Source organism: Aulonocara sp. 'chitande type north' Nkhata Bay, linkage group LG7 (genome assembly GCF_057382095.1).
Source record: "Aulonocara sp. 'chitande type north' Nkhata Bay isolate Kocher_YH1m ecotype deep benthic linkage group LG7, A_spYH_male_GT1.1, whole genome shotgun sequence".
Lineage (NCBI taxonomy): Eukaryota > Metazoa > Chordata > Actinopteri > Cichliformes > Cichlidae > Aulonocara > Aulonocara sp. 'chitande type north' Nkhata Bay.
Window position 1 is genome coordinate 43,817,027 of NC_141350.1, and position 19,607 is coordinate 43,836,633.

General features: G+C 38.6%; 1 protein-coding gene across 1 annotated transcript in view; it reads left to right on the plus strand.

The window, feature by feature from the left end:
• Window positions 1-1,682: 1,682 nt before the first annotated feature.
• Window positions 1,683-19,607, plus strand: part of sppl3 (signal peptide peptidase 3) — a 40,438-nt gene continuing 22,513 nt past the window's right edge. Inside the window, exon 1 of the mRNA XM_086300578.1 lies at window positions 1,683-2,251. Within this exon, the coding sequence (XP_086156704.1) occupies window positions 2,226-2,251 (26 nt within the window). The 5' untranslated portion in view covers window positions 1,683-2,225. The remainder of the gene's footprint in view (window positions 2,252-19,607) is intronic.

A 19,607-nucleotide genomic window follows, 5' to 3' on the forward strand; every position in this document is an offset into this window, starting at 1 on the left:
TTACAAAGCATTTGTGTCATTCTCAAAGCAACAAACCCTGGCTTTAATGATACATTGATCTTTTAGATGTGTTGTGTACTGATAAGGCTTCTTTAAAAGGACAAACAGTCTATAGATGTGTCACTGCAATTGTGAGTGATGAGAAAAATAAACTGTTGCAAAACGTGGCTACAGGAGAAATCAGGTACAGAAACGAAATTCCAGAAATTCACAAAAGTCTGCACAAAAACAGAGCAATTCATACAATAACTGCAAATCACAAAAAAATAACAGCCACGGGTTAAAGAAAAAACCCAATGTTCATCCTTTACACAAGACTTTGTGGCAGTCTGTACAATTATAAAGCCTGAACCAAAGTCAGAGACCGGCAGACAATGCCATCACTAGAGCTATACATTTAACAGGACTGATAATAATAATTTTGTGGTCTTTGGGTGCCATTTGGGCATTAGACCAGTTGGGTATTGCAGTGTTTTTGTTCCCATAAAATCTCCATTCCATGTTCACAGAGGGAATCAATATTTTATTAGTGGGTAGGCTGTGGTATCACTAGTAGGAAAGGACAATAGAAGGCAGCAATATGAAGTTACACAATGGCACCCAACATTTACCGCTGCATGACTGACATAAAACATTTAGAAATTAAAGCTGAGCCAGTCTTAACTTTTCTTTCAGTGCTCCAGTGGTGCAGGCAAGCATCAACCAAACATATGCTTCCATTGTTTGCTTACTCACAGTGGATTTATACTTTTGTGTTAAATCTGTGCTGTAGTTACATTGTAATTGCAAACCCTATGTGGTAACTGGACATTTACCTCCCTAGAAGTGTAACTACATGTTGCCATCGACACAGAAGCACAGATATAATTGCAGGAAATGGCGTTGGCCACAGAACTATAAATTAAGCTACGGATAAGTCCGCCCATGGATAACGTCACTGAGTGTTTGAGCAGAGATCTTGTAACTTGGTCAAGCCCAATACACGTTGACCTTTATTTCACCTGCAAAGTCCCAATCTTCATGTGGAGTTTATGTTTTTTTTACCACTAAAAGGGGAACGACAGTGAATGCCCTACTATGGTTATTACATTGAGGAGCCAGAGGGGGCGACACAACAAATGGATTTATTTACGTAATCATCATCATAAACATTGAGAACATAAACATTGAGAAAAAAAACAAAGAACTAGGCCCAATATATTTTTTATATAAATTTGACTTGATTATTTCAGTAAATATTGCTATGTTGCACACTCTTTTATTTATATTTTGATAAAGGGCATCTATGGGGTGATTCACATTTCCAGTCAACATATTGTCCTGACAACTTGATAACCGCACGACATTTCTTTTATCGGCTTTTGGTCCCTTTTAAAAAACAAAAAATCACCAAAGGAGTCGCATTATGCAAAACAATATTTTTAAAAATCTTAAAACGAATTTATTTTTTATAATTATACACACGTATTCAATTTAATTTGCTCTGAAAAAAAGTTGTTTTTCTTTTTAATTTAATTTACAATTTTATTTTTTGTCATAATACTAAAGTAAATTGGTTAAATATTCATGCACGGCCCGTTTTTTCCGTATTTTGTATGTCACATAATTCAGCAATTAATTGCAACAACTCGTTGCCTTTCACAATCGCTGTGTATATGATAGGCTGCAGTGCTGCCGGGAGGGGAAACCATTACAAACGTTTTCGATGCATGAAAGCGTTTCAGTGCACGTCCTATTTGTAAACCTCTTCAGTAGGGCGATTTTGCGCGCTCCCGTGGACTCGCCATAGAAAACAAAGCTGAACGTCTTCCATAACAGCTAGAGGTGCAGACTTGAGGAATATCCGAATTTAGTCTGCATACAGCGAGCTGAATATGGATTTACTGTGGGTGTAGCATCGTTGGAGACCGAGCCTTCTCGGTTGGAGTGACAGCAGGACACTAGCGAAACCACCGAAAATAACAGCTGTGTCTTTTTTTTCTCGGGGTGCTTTGTCTAGTCCACCTAACGATAGCAAACCATCACTGTCGTTTTAACCGCAAGATATTCAGCTAGTTCTTACTAGCTGCTGCCGGGATGTATCACCATGTTGTCACCAAAAAGTAACCGCTAAGACGTCGAATTGTGAAGGAAACGCAAGAAAACATCTCCCGGGTCCCGACGGGTTGTCACTGGGACCTGAATCTGTGTTAGCCACAGTCGCGGAACCCACTGTTTTTGGCGATATGGCGGAGCAAGGCTACTCATCCTGGTGAGTGCGTACAGGCATTGCGCTACCGATTGGTAGCCGCTGTTGCTATTGCTAAACCAGATTGCAATAGGTCATTAAACCAACGAACCGTATTTCTGTCAGTATACAGAAACCTTTGTCTCTTCACATCGACACTTCACATGCATTTATCAACGTCTTCAGAACAAAAGGTCACTCATCCAGATATTTTTCCATCAGCTTGATTTTTTTTTTTTTTTTTGCTAAACTGCTAACTTTGGCTAGCCCTAGCTAACGAGCAGCCCCAGCTGATGCCGTGCTAACATTGTCCAGCATCGGTTAAATCCAATGGTGGCTGTTGCAAGGAAATGCTAACGAGTTAGCTGCCCTGCTGATAGCTAAAGCACAATGGGGTGGTCATTTTAAAAATTTTCCTTCGCTTTTTGGAGTACGGCTGGCTTTGTTGGTAAACCCAGTTGTGCACAATAAACGCAGCGTTTCATGACAGTGTTAAAAGGCTTAGTTTGTTGTCTGTGCCAACAAATTAGCGCTAGCTGGCATTCGTCGTCGACCTGCTGCTCACACAATAACAAAGGTTCGGCTGTAGCTAAGCTAGCATCGGTGTCAAGTCACAAAAATGCAGTTTTTCCATACAGTGACAAGCGATAGGCGGTCACAGATGGCACCATCAGGTCTCGAGGTATAGAAACGATATATAACTATAGTGTCATAGTAATTTTTGTGGTCGGCGAAAGTATAGATTGCACGAAATCATTCAGAGATGATGTGATAAGTGAAATGCGTTGTCTCCGAAAACGACCTCTTTCTTATGGCCTAGTTAATCTATACTAGGTTATACTTGTCTGATCTATGAACTAAAGATTAAGTGTTTGTGTCATGTCTACTACAAGATTGTTTTGAGTCTGAGAAGGCCGAGCCAACCGGGTCTTCCCTAAGAGAGTGCATTCATTGAGTTGTACGAGTCGACTGTTTATTTCATATACTAACCTTTATTTAATGTCACACCTTCTGCCTCTGAAAATCCCAGTATTCATGCTCTTTAAAAAAAATCACAATTGAATATCTTTCATCAGTTTTAGATCAGTGAGCAAAAGTCTTTCCCAGTACAGCGATATCTGTAAATGCAGATAAAACAAAGTTTTTCCCAACGTTTTTGCCAGCAGTGTGCCACTGTGTGCTTTTAGCTTCATAAGTGGTCTATCAAACTGTTTGTGTGGTAAATGTGTTGTATAAAAAGTCCAAATCACTGTAAAATGTGAGGCCAAAGAAAGAAAATAGTTTGTATATTTTTTTTAATGCACAATTTTTATGACTACACCCAGTCCACAGGCTTTTACAATGAAACTTGATATTTGAAAGGGTTGTTGTCATAAATTTTGTGTGCAATGTTATTGGATCTCAGAATGCAAATTAGTGTCCAAAAAACAAGCTTCATGATCCCGTTTGACTTGTCAACGGCTGTGATATATCAGAAGATAAGCGAAGCACTGGTGAGGATTAATTAACATAGTAAGCTTAATTTATGTGACCCAGCAGCAATAAAACCCACTGCCGATCAAGATGGATTTACACCTCGATGAGATCGGATCAAAGCACAAGCAAAACTACCTCCAGATGTGGTTAAATCAGTGGATTGATTCGTAACACAGCAGATAATGTCCATTTATTCTTTTGCTTTAAATGGGACTAACATTGAAATATGTCTTCACAATATTACAGCCCCATCATTTTTCTTTTTTTAATTACATTTATAGGACTGAGATCATCTCTGACTGGGAGGGGAGGAGGGTTAACTTTATGTTTGATTATTTATTTATTTTTTTAAAAAAGGTATGAATAGAAATATTCAGGCATGCCTTATATGATCAAATTAAGAATATTTTCCAGGTGCACTGTTATCTATACTGTTCTACAAACATAAAAAATGATTTGGGGTTATTTTATGTGCGCTCCTACACATGACCATTTTGCATGTGTTTGTTTTATATATGCTGATATTTAAGTTATAGTGATGCAGATTAAATCAAGTATGAATTCAAAAGCTAATGATGATGATTTAACATGTTATTGGGAAAACAACCTGTAACAATCCTCTTGATCGGTAAGCTATCTGGGATTGCTCTGAACATATTTATTATCATCTGTCCCCAGGCCTTGCTTTAACAGTGTTAACGTATTGTTCATTCTCAACCTTTTAACACTTGTTGAAGGTAGCTTAGTACAAAGGGAATCTGAAAAACGGATAACCTCCATCCAAGAGAGTGAAAAAGAGGAATCAGAGACATTATACTGGTTGAAATTTATTCAGAACAGCAAAGATGGTTATGAAATTTTAACTGAGAGGGGGGGAAAGGGAAGGGGGGGAAAACCCCTTGCTTTTGGGGAAAATCTGTACATAATTTCATTATGATTTAAAACATTTCATTTGTGAGTGTAGTTTGTCTCAATTGCCGCTTAAGTTCGAGTTCATTAGATACTTGCTTTAAACTAACTCCCCAAACAAGTGCCACAAAGCTTTACCCAGATGGCTGCTCAGTGGCAAGACTTTCTTCTAGAAGGATTTTGGGAAAATTCAGCCACTTCAAAATTCTCTCTGGTCTAATTTGCATACATTAGTCTATTTTTTTTGAGGAAAAAAGAGGAAGAAAAGAACCACACACACCCACAGAGGCAGTTTATAGAGGGGAAAAAAGAAAACATACAGAAACACAATAGAAGCACTGATAAGAACATGCCAAGTGGACAAACCATAAAGCCATGTCGGCCAATCAGAACCACAGGCTCTGCAACGTCAAAAACTGCCAACCCTGCAAATGCCTTTTCTGAATTTCTTGACCCATGATTTCCAAAAGGCCAGTTTCAGTGACCTAAAACTGCGTGTGTGGCTAAAAGGCTAAAGTCCATGGAGAAGGAAAATCTGTTTTGTTTTTTAAACACGTAGTGTCAACAAAGCCTTGTACATTTTGTGACTTAATGATTTTGTGTTAACCATGGCTAAAGAGTTGTTGATATAAGGATTCCTGCTTAGAGATGTATTTATTGTAATATTTATGATTTAACTCAAGCTCCTCAAAAGAAATTAGTCTAAATGGGGTTTAGATACATAGTTGCTTGTGTTGATTTGCAAGCTCAGCAGAAAAACATTAGACCGTGACTATCTATTGTGCTTGAAATAGCTTAAATGTCACTGAGGAGCTTCAGAGATGAATAATGAGTAAATGTGGAATTATAGTTGAATCTCAAAGCTTGTGTGCTCGCACTAAATTTTCTTTTTGCTTTGCAGCCAACCTGAGATTTATTTTAATTACTACAGTGTGCACAGCCAACCATCAGGGCAGAATATCATAGTGTTTGTAGACATAAGCTGTTTTCAAACACAAATTTAGGACAGTTTTGGAACAATCTGGTTGAGATATTTTCTGCTTTTCTCACTTGTAGTGAACAGCAGGAAATAAATTTGCAGTGTGCTGGAAATGTTAGATTTGCTGCAGTATTAGGTGCTCTGTTCAAACATCACATGGACCCATGAAGCTGACAGGTTCCCCCCCCCCCAAAAAAAAAACCCCAAAAACTCATCCGATCCAATTGCGTGGGATATTTGCATTTTGCCCTACACTTCTCCTGATGTAATCTGATAGAAGTTAAGAGCAAATGCATGAAAATGGCTTCATATTTTCTACATTTTTATTGGTGTTATCTAGTAGTGATGTTTTCTCTTCATATCAGCATCATCAGGTTAATATAGTTTAATATTGCACTAGATCAATTTTAAGTCATCCTGTTACAGTAGAGTAAGTGATGCCACTTTTGTCCTCACCTCAGTACCCGTTTGTCAGAAGAGCAGCAGCTAGGCCCAGTGCAGCTACCTCGCACACTGAGCCACTGAATGCAATGTGTTCCTAGTAACTTTCAGAAGACACCAGAAAGCACTGCTGTTTTAAATCACATGCCTAAGTTTATTAATAGTGTTGACAAAGAGCAGATATTTGAAGACCGATCTCTCACCGCAATTTGTAGAGACATTTGTTAAATGTGCACTTAGTTTCTGTTGTGCGCAGCTAATTTTATATCAAGTGTATTGCTGTCCGGCGCAAACGACAGTGAGCCCCTTTCAACCTCACAACAACCAGCTGACCAATCTTTCTGAAGAGTCTTCATTTGTTGCCACTATCAACTCTTGCAATAGCAGCAATTTGCTTTAAAGTTAGATTACTAACCATTGGTAGTTGTTTTGTTCTAGTTTCTCTTCCTAGCTTTTAGTTGTGTAGCTGACAGTGCATGCAGTGTAAATGAGAAATTTTCAACCGTGACATTTTAAATCAAATTATGAAAGTCACACTTCCTGAAGTGAAAGCATAGAGCAGCAGAACTATTCAGTTGTATGGCACTCTTTTGTTGTATGGCACTCTTTCTCAAGTAAAGTTTATTTATAAAGCACATTTAAAAACAACCGAGGCTGACCAAAGTGCTGTACAACAAAATACAAATATAAAATACAATAAAACTCCTCACTGATAAAACAATAAATTAAAACAATAAGTTAAACCTTGCTAAAAGCCAATGAGAAGAGGTGAGTTTTAAGAGCAGTTTTAAAAGTTCCTAGGCTTGTGGAGAATCTGATGTGAGGAGGTAAACTGTTCCACAGTCTGGGTGCAGCCACAGCAAAAGCCCTCTCTCCCCCAGTCTTTAGTCTGTACCTGGGAACATCTAAAAGCATCAGGTCTGCTGACCTCAAAGATCTCCTGGGGCGGTAAATGCTAAGAAGCTCTGCCAGGTAAGGAGGTGCAGTACCGTTAAGGACCTTAAAAACCAGCAGTAAAATTTTAAAATCAATCCTAGAAGCAACTGGGAGCCAGTGGAGAGAGCAGAGAACCGGAGTGATGTGGCCTCTCTTTTTGGAACCGGTCAGCATGCAAGCAGCAGCGTTCTGCACCAGTTGGAGGCGATGCAGACAGGAACGATCTAAACCAACATAAAGGGAGTTACAGTAGTCCAGCCGTGAAGTAATAAAAGCATGGACCACCCTTTCTAGATCGTTCCTGCACAGGTAGGACTTGACTTTAGCTAAAATCCGTAGATGATAAAAAGATCCCTTGACTACGGAGCTGATTTGTTTATCAAATTTAAAAGCACTGTCAAAAGTAACACCGAGGCTCTTAATGGAGGAAGTACATTTGGATGTTAGGGGTCCCATAAAATCAAAGGAAAGGTTGGGGTCTTTAGGAAGCCCAAACACAATGACTTCAGTTTTACTTTCATTTAGATGTAGAAAGTTAAGCGCCATCCAAGTCTTAATGTCAGACAAACAGGAGAATAACGGCTGCAGAGAGTCCTTACAGTCTAACCTCAGAGGGAGGTAGATCTGAATGTCATCAGCAAAGGTGTGGAAGGACACATTATGTTTGCGCAGCACATTGCCCAGAGGGAGCAAATACAGAATAAACAGCAGGGACACACTGATTTCTGACACACTGATGGGGCACTGCCCTATTTGTAATATACTGAAAACTTTTTTTTTTCCTAATATAACTGTTTAAGTCCTGCCACCACCAGAGAGACCCAGTAAAGATATAAAGTGTTGGAAGATTTGACATAACCCCTGCCTGCTGACCTGTTTAGGCTAGTGATGGCGTTTACACCAGTTACTGTTATCAGTTCATCTGCACAGAAAACTGGGTTAAGTAGCACAATAGCAGAGAAGATGACGTTGTTGTATTTTATGGTAGAGCTGGAGCCTCACCTCTGACACACATTCACCGAGCTGTGAGCAAAGAGACAGCCCTTGGGCTAAGACTAGGGCTGCACAATTTTGCATAAAATGAGAATCACGATTTTTTTTGCTTAGAATTGAGATCACGATTCTCTCACGATTTTCTTTTCCAGTATAAATATTTATTGCACTTATTAACTGCACATCAACTTCGTAACAGTTGAGACTGAACATAAAAACAATAAATAAACATAAAAACAACAAATGTCTCACATTTTGTCGTTGCCGCAAAATGTTGTACTGCTTGAAATTCCGTCTCCACCGTTGCTCGACGCTGCGTGTATAGAGCAGGTAGTGCAACAATAGAAAAATAGTTGCGGGACAGCACTGTGTAGCGTTGTCTAGGGTGTTGATCATTTTCCTAAATCCCTCGTTTTGCACAGTGTTGATGGGAGCCATATCTTTGGTCAGGTGATAAGCAGTGTTGGGACTAACGCGTTATTAAGTAACGCGTTACAGTAACTACGTTATTATTGTGGTAACGAGCACGGTAACTAGTTATTATGCCAAAATCAGGAACGCGTTAGTCGTTACTGGGATTTAGATAGGGTCGTTACTTCGTGTGGTGGCTATCGCGGAGCTTCCACAGATTCAGTAACATTAGCAAGTGGTGGAGGCCAGCAGGTGGATGAAGGAAAGGGGACGCAGAAGGAAAAGAGACCCGAGGCAGCCGCCGGTCCAAGTGTGAACTGAACTTCAGGTAAGAAGTTATGACCTGCAGTCTCTCTGGGTCAGATATAAACCAAGTTTAGGTGGAGTTTATTTTCGTTATTCTGACTTTTTCCGTACTGCGTGCTAGCTAGCATGACGGAGTTTCTATACAGCTGGGTGGGTGCTATGAAGTTAATGAAGTTGAACTTTATTTTGTTCATAAGTTATTAGAGTTGCCAACCGTCCCGTCTGGTATTCAGAGAAAATATTAAACGCTTCTTATTGAGGTGAAAAGGAACAGTTTGTCCCGTTATTCAGCTACAATGAAAAAGGCACAAAGCTGGAGTTATTCTGTGTCTTTGCTGCACAGCTGCCTCTTCTTCTCTCATTCTCCCCCCTCCCTCTCCCGTTTCTACTTCAATCATGAAAACTGATCAATGATCAGCTGATCGGCTCTCTTGTTTGTTTATCGCTCACTTTGCGCCGAAAGAGGAAATCAGTGGATGTCACGCTAAACAACAGCAGCACGTTTAAGCTTGATCAGCTGTTGTTAGAATTTATTTAATATTAATTTCTAGTATCAGCTGATGTTTGCTGGAGCCACAGCTGTAAACCTGCTGGTCATGATATGGTTTGGTTATCTGGTGAGAGGGAAACATGAAGATGAAACCAGGAGATGTCCTTACTGGATCATCAGAGCTGAACAGGTGATGGAGAAACAGGTTTACCTTTTAGGTGACATGAATGAGTTGAAGGGAAGTTATGAACTGTTTCTGAGAGACAAATAACCCCAGGATCCTTTTTTAGGTAGCTGACAGCTGGTAACTGTGCAGGTGCGGATCTAGCAAAGTGTTGCCAGGGGGGCATGTAGGGCATTAACAGGGAAAGGGGGGCACAAAGAAATACTTTTCTTTCTTATTCCCATTTAAAATGTCTAGCTTTTAAAAAATAAATATCTGAATCTTACAACAAACGATTGATAGATTGATGCATATATACCATCAAAACAGTGTACATCACTGTCACAACAGTGTTTATTTTCATTCAAAGGCTTTATGATTTTTTCCTATAATGGTGGGACGGTCTCTAGTCAAAATGCCCGGGACGATTTTCTGTCCCAGTCCAGCCCTGTATGCAGCTCATCTGCAGTCTGGTGTTACCTACATCTTCCTATTCAGAAGGCAGAATTTCTGAGTTCTGAGTACAATCGAAAGCACCACGACTACAGTTTTTGTGTTGGATGTAAAAGGTGCACATGACTCTGTGACGTAGGCTAGAATCATGGCAGCAGTCAATGACGGTCCAGGCGTGGGATTTCTCTCGTGGAAATATGCACGTTATCATATCCTTTCTATTGGTAGGCGGCACAGTGCACTTGTGGCAAGTAAGCAAGCTAGAAGACTGGCAAAGTTATGGGAGAAACACATTAACAAGAGAATTCTGAGTAAAACCAAAGTTACTTTCCCTAGTAACTAGTTACTTTGAAAGTAACGAGTAACTTGAAGTAACTGCGTTACTTTTGAGAGAAGTAACTAGTAATGTAACTAAGTTACTATTTTAAAGTAACTTACCCAACACTGGTGATAAGTGATAGCTTCCATAATTTCTTTGTGCCTGCGGGAGTTCGACGTGTATAGGGAAGCGCTGCATAAGGTTCCTGTTATTGATGTTTGGGTGGTTGACCGGGACAAATTTTCTCCAGTCACTTTCTTGTCATCCCTGACGTGCTCTCCGTTGTTTTTTTTCCCTGCCAATTTCAGCAGCCAGCTTCTGTATCACGTGGTATAAGGCTCCGCCCTTGTCATTTGTTGAGCAGGAAGAGTGAGCGCTTGTTGCAGATTGTACCCAGATCAAAATGCGGTACAATCATCGTCTTTTTTTAAAAAATTGTTGTCATTTGGAAATGAGATCGCACATAAGTATGAATTGAGATCGCAATTTTCTAACGATTAATCGTGCAGCCCTAGCTAAGACCGTTAATTTTCTTTCACTTAACCTGAGCTTTAATTTTTTTTTCTTAAGTTGATAGCAACAGTGCTCGTTTTTATAATCACAATCAAGACCTATATTGGTAAAAAGCTATTAAACTTATTATTTTAGTTTAAGCAGCCCAGTTGTGGGTGGGAAGAGTGGCAGCAAAAATATCCAAAGGGGGCAGTAAAACTGTATTGGCCTTTTTGTACTGTAGTTTAGTTTATGAATTGTTTGATAAGGAACGTTTTACCAATATGTGGATGGGTAAAATATATCTGAAATGGTGTTACACTGTCTGCATTTACCAACATCTTAAGTTTCCTTTTAGGTGATGCCAAGTGTGATTAGGTTTGCTGGCCTGAAAACTGTGTGCAAGATTATTGCTTATTGTTTGAGCTCTTTGAAATGATAGGAGAGGAGGCATTTCAGTGATTCCACTCAGTGATTCCACTTAGTGACGGTTCAGCTTTTAAGATGTGCCAGTGTCTGTTAATTATGTCCCTGGATTTCTGATGATAGTGGTTCAATTCAGTGATGAAAGTTATTCTTTCATTTTTTTTCTGTTAAGGTTTTAAGGCTTAAGCAGTTCATATCTTGAAGATACTAAAGCATGGAATTAGGCTCTGACGATTATGGAGGGATGGCACTTTCCTTAATTAAATCATGATTTCATCTCCTTTGTCATGCTTTTGAATTCTTCCAAGTCTGAGAAATTTCTCCAAAGGCATAAAAATTGCCCAGTAGGTATGTTTTCCTTGAGATGACTTGGATGGTGTTGCAGTGAAGAAGAGTGTTATGTTCAATAGGGTTCCTTTAAATTGAAATATGTAGGCTTCCATCTTGGTGTATAGACATGGGTAGATTACAATGAAAAAGTGTCTAGAAGGAAATACTTGAATTTACATGTCAGAAACATTTTGAGTTCTCCAAGAAAGTACCATCTCTCCATAATTGACATAGCCTACAGTCATATGTCATTTCTGTGTCAGTGTGACCTAAGGGTGGAGGATGTTAAGGATGATTCAGGTAACAAGTTGTTACCTGAATGCCAGCGTATCATTGGTAGTGCAGTGCTGTTTATGCATAACAGGCCTGTGCAGTCTTGCAGTCAAGTTAAACGGTGTGAGTCTCAGCAAGTTAGTTCACTTGAGGAATTTAACTAGCTAGCCACCATGCTAAAACTGAATCCATCTGTCTAATCTTTGAAACACTTTCAGTTAGTTAAAATACTTTTCTGTCAATTCAGATTGTGGATCAGGCTAAAATGTTAAAAAATAATGCTATATATCTTGACGCATGCCCAATCATCCAGGTAAGTAAATCCCAAAAGGTTGATTCTGTTCATCTGGACGTTTCGTCACTTGGGTGGGTGACGAAATGTCCAGATGAACAGAATCAACCTTTTGGGATATTGCCATATAGTTTCAAGGTTATATTAATAGGTTATATTATATTTCAAGTACCCATGCATTTCCTTTTTGTTACTGACAAATGAGAGTAAAAAGGCAATAAAGGCTCAGGTTTTTTTAGAAAAAAAAATTAATATGGGACAGGATTAGGAAGCTGAGGAAAAATGAAGACAAGATAGTGGCGCTCGTAATAATCATAAGATTTAAGTTGGGTTACTGCTCAGTTTAACAGGCAAAACTGAAGCAAACTACAGGCTCACTTACCACAGAGATACATTTGCGGTAGAGTTACGAGTGCCTGCGTGTTTTTAAAAATATCTGTATGTCTGAAGCGTAACTATATTGTATAGCAAGATGGGGCACTATGATATGCAACATGAATATTTTATTGCACATGTAATTAGTGTGTCCTTGTGTAGAGATGCCACAAGACCCAAGACTTGAGTGGAAAGCCAGTACAAATAGTTAAGGACCTGATGGTACTTCTATTTTACTGTAATTTATATAATTGCAAGAACTATGAAGTTTACTCCAAAATAATAACATAATGCTGCAGCATGTAGGTGTAAAGGGATGTACAGCAGAATCTTTGTAAAGAATTATTTGTTTAAACTAAGAAGTTTGGGTTTTGTTTTTTTTGCTTTTTGCTGGAGCTTTTTGTTCCTAAAACATTAGACTTTACATTGCATATCTGCTGATTGTCATATCCAATCAAATTTACAGCATATTTAAAAAATAGAACTTTTCTTTTAGTTGTGCCAATCTGACACATTTAATAGTTGACAAAAAACAAAAGGAGAGAAAAGCAGAGATCAACTTGTGTGTGGATTTATGTCAACATATGTTCTCTCTCAGAACAAACCTGTAGAACAAGCTTTCTACCTGACACTTCAGGTTTGGCATGCTAACCTAAAGTCTTATAGCCCTTTTTCACTACTACCTGCTCAACTCAACCCTACTCTGTTTCGGCCATTTTCCATTACGATCAAGTACCACCTAATGTATGTGGGGGTCATTGAAACTGACAAATGCAGACTTGACGTCACAGCTCCAGGGTCAGGGTGCCGGTGCTTTAAATGCTTGTACACTGCATGTCGTGAAAGGAAAGCTCAGTCTGGAGTCTGGATTTAAAACACTTGCTCTTGCCAACTAGCAAGAGTAGCAATGTTTAAACATCTGGTCAACTAGATGTTTAAACATTGCTGCTTTTGCTAGTCGGCACCAGAAGTACTTGTCAGGTAAACAAGTGATTCTTATTTTATTGATATCCAAAATTACCCATTGGTTGTAATATCTCGTCTTCCGTCTAAGGGCAGGCAGTGGTGCTTGCTCCCTCTTTGTGATGGAAAGTAGGCAGACAGCTGTGAGAACTAGTGCGGTTCTACAATGCTTTGAAAGATGAGTGGTTATACGTTAGATATTACAAGAGTTAACATAAACAAGACTGAAGCTGTGTGTAACCACATTCTGCACAGGCACATATGTAGATGCTGGCCAACAGGAAAGGTGGATAACTGCTGCTAGCAGTGCTAATGTAACACTTGGCAAACTGATCTAATACTGCACGTGTGTAGTGTTATACACAGCACAAAATCTTCAGCAATATTTAAAAGCACAATGTCATTAATGGAATGTTAAATGCAAATGCAATGATTGTATTTGCAATGTTTAAGCTCATCTTTTAGATGTTTGAAGCACTTTTCCTGCACCTTTTTTTTTTTTTTAAATAATCTTAATACAAACTTTTTAAAAATATTGTTCATATGTACACTAATGTGATTATTTTAATGAATGAATACCTTAGTAAAAGTTAATAGAGTTAAAAAATTAAAGAAGAAACTTTACACCTGGAAACCTGGTTTTTAAAGAGATAAATACAAAGTCCTGTTAAGACTTATCTACAGTACAAGTCGATGATGCTTAACCCTTTAAAACCGGTCGGAGCGGGTATGCTCAGTTTTGCGTAACTATTTTTAAATCCCTGTAGAACCAGAACCACGTAAGCTAGCACAATAATTTTTAAAAGTCATTTTTGAGTTCATAGTTTTCTGAATAGTTTCTGGGATGCTTAGAACTCAAATTGCACTGCTGGAAATAGTTTATTTTGATGCACATGGTGTTTATTTGCATTGTAATATTTATTTTCACTTCTCCAGCAGTATATAAAAATTGGTGCAGCTCAAACATAAAACTATGAAGACACTCAAAATAAATTTCCTGTTATTAGAAACTATTTTGTGCAACTTTTTTGTATTTACAATTTTGAGGGATAAACCTCTTAAAACCCAAAAAAGTATTATCAATTTTTTTGTAGTTTATTGCACTTTGTTGTAATATATGTAGTTATTATAGACTTAATGCATACATATTATTAAAATCTGGGCTATAACGGTTATATTGATGTATAGCAACTTGAAATGCTCCCAAAAATGGCACTACTGCATGCAAAAATATAAAGATAACTCTGGCGGACTTGGTTCTATAGTAGGTCTTAAAGGGTTAAATGACTTTTGCACTTTTTAAATAATCCTGTTAAATCTTAAGGAGTTTTGAGGGCTTCTTCAGTAGATCTTACAGCTGTATAGACAGAGCTAATCCTGCTGAATTTTCTATTTAAGAGCACACATTGACCTGAGTTTGGCACACTACTAAGGCACCTGTTGGATGTGTCCTGAACAGAAGCACCACTAAGATAACCTCTCAGAGCTGAAAAGCTCAATTTGTTTTAATTTGGAGAGACAGGCGCCTAATCAAGCTTAAATTTTAATGGTGGTCATCTGTGCTGATTAAATGAGTAAAATTGTTACATGTTGAGGCCAGCCTTAATAGGTATGTGCAACAGCTAGTATTATCCCTGATGTCTTAATACAAACTGATAGATTCTTGGTTAGTTGGTTATTCAACTTATTTTTTCATTAGCATACGTCATGCAGTTACAAAACTTTAAAACATGTCTTTTTGCAGGAGATTTTCTCTTTTTGTTTAAAAAAAAAAAAAAAAAGATTAATTCAAGAATGTATTTTTGATCTCATTATTATTTTTGCTTACTAGTCACTGGACTCCAAAATTGTAAACCCCTCCTAGAGGCAATCTTTGCTACGTTAAGATGAACGATGGGCTGTCGGATTGTAACACCAGAGATGAAGCCTGACCAGAACCGCCTGGATCTGACCAAGATCCATTTCAATGCTAAATTCTCAAACAAACACAAAATGGAAAGATAACTCATTACAGTACCAATGCAGAGGAAATGTGTCCTTTTATATTGGGTGTAGTCCATTAATGTCCATAATTGATCATAAAGGTGAGACACTAAATGCTACCTAATTGGAAGTCAAACACCCAGTGCCTCGCTTAATGTAATTGATGGGAAAACTTGTTCGCAAGATTAATGTTAGTCCTGGAAGACTTGCCTTTTTTCTGTTTAATTTGTGTGTGTGTGTGTGTGTGTGTGTGTGTGTGTGTGTGTGTGTGTGTGTGTGTTAGACCAGACCTGAGTAACATGTTCATTTTGCAATAGTAGACTTTTGCTACTATACCTCACAGTAGCAAAAGTCTTTATTGTGGCCTGTTGACCTGGCCTTTAGTGGTCAGGTCTGCATGCAACTAGGACTGGGCGATATGACCCAAAATTCATATCTCGATATTCTTTTGCTGGATGGCGATATATGATATATATCTTGATATTTTATTTTATTTTTTTAATTTTTTTTTAATCCCTAAAGTAAGAACAAAAAGTGAGTTCGTAGTCAAAGCTGTGTCCCAGATCTCACACAGGCACTTTTATTAATATACAGCGTACATGAAAAAATTACTCAGAAATAAATTATCAGCATTTATTAAATAATAATTCTCCATAAATAAAATAAAACAATGTTGTTTTTGTGCATAACAAAAAGCTCACAATTGTGTTCTACTATGTGACTGACAGCCTGGAGTTTGAAATCCTCTTTGTAACCATGTCTCTTAACTGGTGCCATTTGTGGTCCTTACAAACACACAATGCGGTAATATTACGTTGAAGCACAGTAGGTATTACTCCGCGAGGCTCCTGACTACGGTAGCCGTAATGCTCCAACAATCCATCAAGTGGTGCGGCTTTGTAGCTTACAGATTGCTGAGCGCCGTGTACCATATAAAAGCGGTTTGCGGTCAGTAAGCACAACCAGAATTCATACATAATTCTGGTTGTATGAATTCATACACTGTCGATTTTTGAGAAAATGAAAGGGTTTTAGGCCGGGCAGCCCCCGTGCGTGGGGCTGCATGGTGTCAATGTGTTAGCCCGGTTGGCTCGTTAACGTGTTGACGCCGTCCAGCCGCATTGACGCATTAATGCAGTTATGGCGTTAACGTCGTTTTAATGAGATTACCATTTTAGTGCTGGTAGCATTAATCTCCAAATGTTTACTTTTTACCGACCAGCTCCTCTTTGATAGCTGCCATGTCCATCTTGTCGTTGCCTGCAGGTGAAGCGATGGGAGAGGGAGTTGTGTTCAGTGAAGGAGAGAGGCGAGGCAGAGTAACGTTGCGTAGAGACAAAAGTGGACGAAAGACAGGCAAACTTGCAGCTCCTCAAGTATAATTCTAACTTAACACATACTATAGCGTTACGATATTGTCACATCTCATATCTCGTCTAAAAATATATCAATATATTTAAAAAGTCGATATATCGCCCAGTCCTACATGCAACTGCTTTGATTAAGAATGGTATTGGAATTGTTATTGAAAACCTAGTCTGTCAGCGAACAAGGACGTCTTATGGCACTTCGGGCTACCGTCCAGGCCTCAACAGTCCGGGATTGTATTTTGTTTTTAAATGTTCCATTCATCTATCTCACCCATGTTCTACAGGCTTCTGTGCACAGAATTCAGACGAACCAGTTCGATGCTAGAATATGAATTAGGTCTGTGGGAGATTAAACTAGCTGTCTGTCTGCTTGCTGTGTTGACAGTGGAGCAGTGACCTCATTGGTGTGTTGTAAAACAAAGTCAGCTTTCCCTTATCACTTTATGAATGCTCGAAACCAAACTGACCATGTTGTTTTAACCTGCACCTAGAGTCAAATATACCAACCCCCATTGTAATGCTGTATGATGCAGTGCTGTCCTAGTGTCCCGTTTCCACAGTGAACTGTATGTTAGTGTTCCAGACTCAGAGACCCAGTAGAAGTTTCTGTACCACTGAATAAATGAAAGCGACAACGGTCTTGCTTTTTTTCACTTTTGCAGAGTAAGAACTAGAGCAGGGGGATATGATCAAAAATATTTATCACGATATACATTTGAAAATTTGTGATTAAAGATATAACTGACGATATAATTGACACTAGACAAAATACTTTACAACTCCACAACTTTATTAGTGCAAAAAATCAATGTATCAATGTATTTTCACTTAAACAAGCAGCTGTTTTTTGTGTATTAAAGTTATATAAAAATTTATCAGTGCAAATGCAAATTCCTTGCTGACTGTTTAACCAAAAGGCATTTCCAGTGGAAATTGGCCGACATATCCTCAGCATAACCATGTATAATATCCACAAAACTTAAAAAGAGGTTATAGACACACAATACAGTAATATTATGTTGAAGCACAGTACGTATCACTCTGCGAGGCTCCTGCCTACAATAGCCGTAATGCTCTGCCAATCCATCAAGCGGTGCTAAAACATTTGACAGATTTTCGAGCGCCGTGTACCGCATAAAATCGTTTCGAGGTCAGTAAACACAACCAGAATTCATACATAAGGCACACGGGATAATAAGGGGCACTGTTGATTTTCAGAAAAATCAAAGGATTGATTTTAAAAACACCAAAAAACACGGTAATAATGACGGCCGGCTAGCATGCTCTACCAAAATAGTGCTTTGTTGTGTATCTGACGGACGAAAGCTAAACCAGTTCCACACCACTGAAGTTGCAGCATTTTTACAAACCAATTCTGGTTCATCCGTTTCATTTAACGATCCGCTTTCGCCCTTCTCGTTCTCCTTCGCCGCCATGTTTTTTCCACCATGTGCGTATGAAAACAAAGGCACTGCACATGCACGTTTTACCCATATTCTATCACTATATTTCATTTTCTTATCGTTGCCCAACATTATACCAGAACACCAAAGTGCAGCTTGTGCCAATGGAAGTGATGTCACTTCTGGCGTCCGGTGCAACTCGCAAGGATGAGAACTGAGTATAAAGGGCCCATTATGCTAACTGTTCTATCAGTGTTTGGAGGAAAAATAATTATACAACTCAACTGCATGCCAGCAGAAAATAAATCTTTGTAATTGCACAGCCAAACTAAAAATGCATCCCCTTTATATCATGATATTGTGTGTGTGATAAGCTTTACATTCGGGTCAGTTCAGGCCTGCAAAATAAAGTCAGCATGGGCCAAAAACAGCAGTTCCTCTGCCACTAGAACCTTGTTCCAAAAGCAAGTCAGCTCTCATAGACTCCCATCTTAAAATGTCCATCTTTGCAGCAGGATCAATTTTACATCCCCCAGTTTTAATAGCTGACCTGTTTGAATTGTACAAAATCTAAATTCTGTTGGAGGTGTGGCAGCATAGTCTGACAGGTGGCTGCCGAGACGTGGGTGTAGCTGGTAGATATTTCCTGGGCTGGACCTCAGCCAATTAATGTTGATGAACTGGATCTCGGTTCGTGTACATGGTGTTGGAGTATTTCATCTGTGTTGACACTGTGTGTATTACGGTATATGTACCAATAACCAATTCAAGGAAACTGTTACTTATAACATTCAACCTATGGAGTTGCTCTCAAACTTATCTTCTACTGGCTTTAATTAAAAAAACAAAAACAAACAAAAAAATATCCAAGGATTGTTTGATTTAATTAAAGCTGAGAGGCATTATGGTGCACACTACAGAGATAAAACATCCAAGATTGCATTTGTTCATTGTCGCTCTTGAAGTATAGCTCACGAAATTGGCTTCAAAAATGCAGATTTTCAGTTAGTTATGATTGCTATATATTATAATATAGCTTTCACATTTTGCTGGTGCTGACAACACAAACGGAAATGTAATGTGTATAATACAGGATGTTGCAAAGGAAATCATTTTTGCATCCATTCAGTGTTGTTTCATAATAACCAAAGAGGATGTAGCTGCTGGCATCAGGTGTCATAGTGTGAGAAACATTTGAAACACTACGAAGTGATACTATATTATATTACTTTTAAATGTCGTACATATAGTCCACATATAGTTTCTGACACTGTGTGTTTGTATGTTTTCTCTTTTTTAACACCTTATTTCTTTCTCTGTATATTTTTATTTCATTTACTCTTTAGTAAACATTAAATTCAACAGCACTTTTAAATACACTCTGCATTCCTCATCCATGACCAGAGTTTGACAGGAGACACACGGGTAGGATTTGGGTCAAATTTGCACCTCGTACTAAGGCAGGCAAATTACAATACCAGCCTAGTTTTTGACTGCATAATAAGGTTGCATGTCAAGGATGTGCCGCATATTGATATGGGACGAAGATCAAAATAAAAGCCTGGGTAAACATTTGTTTGAAAACAGCTGCCACTGT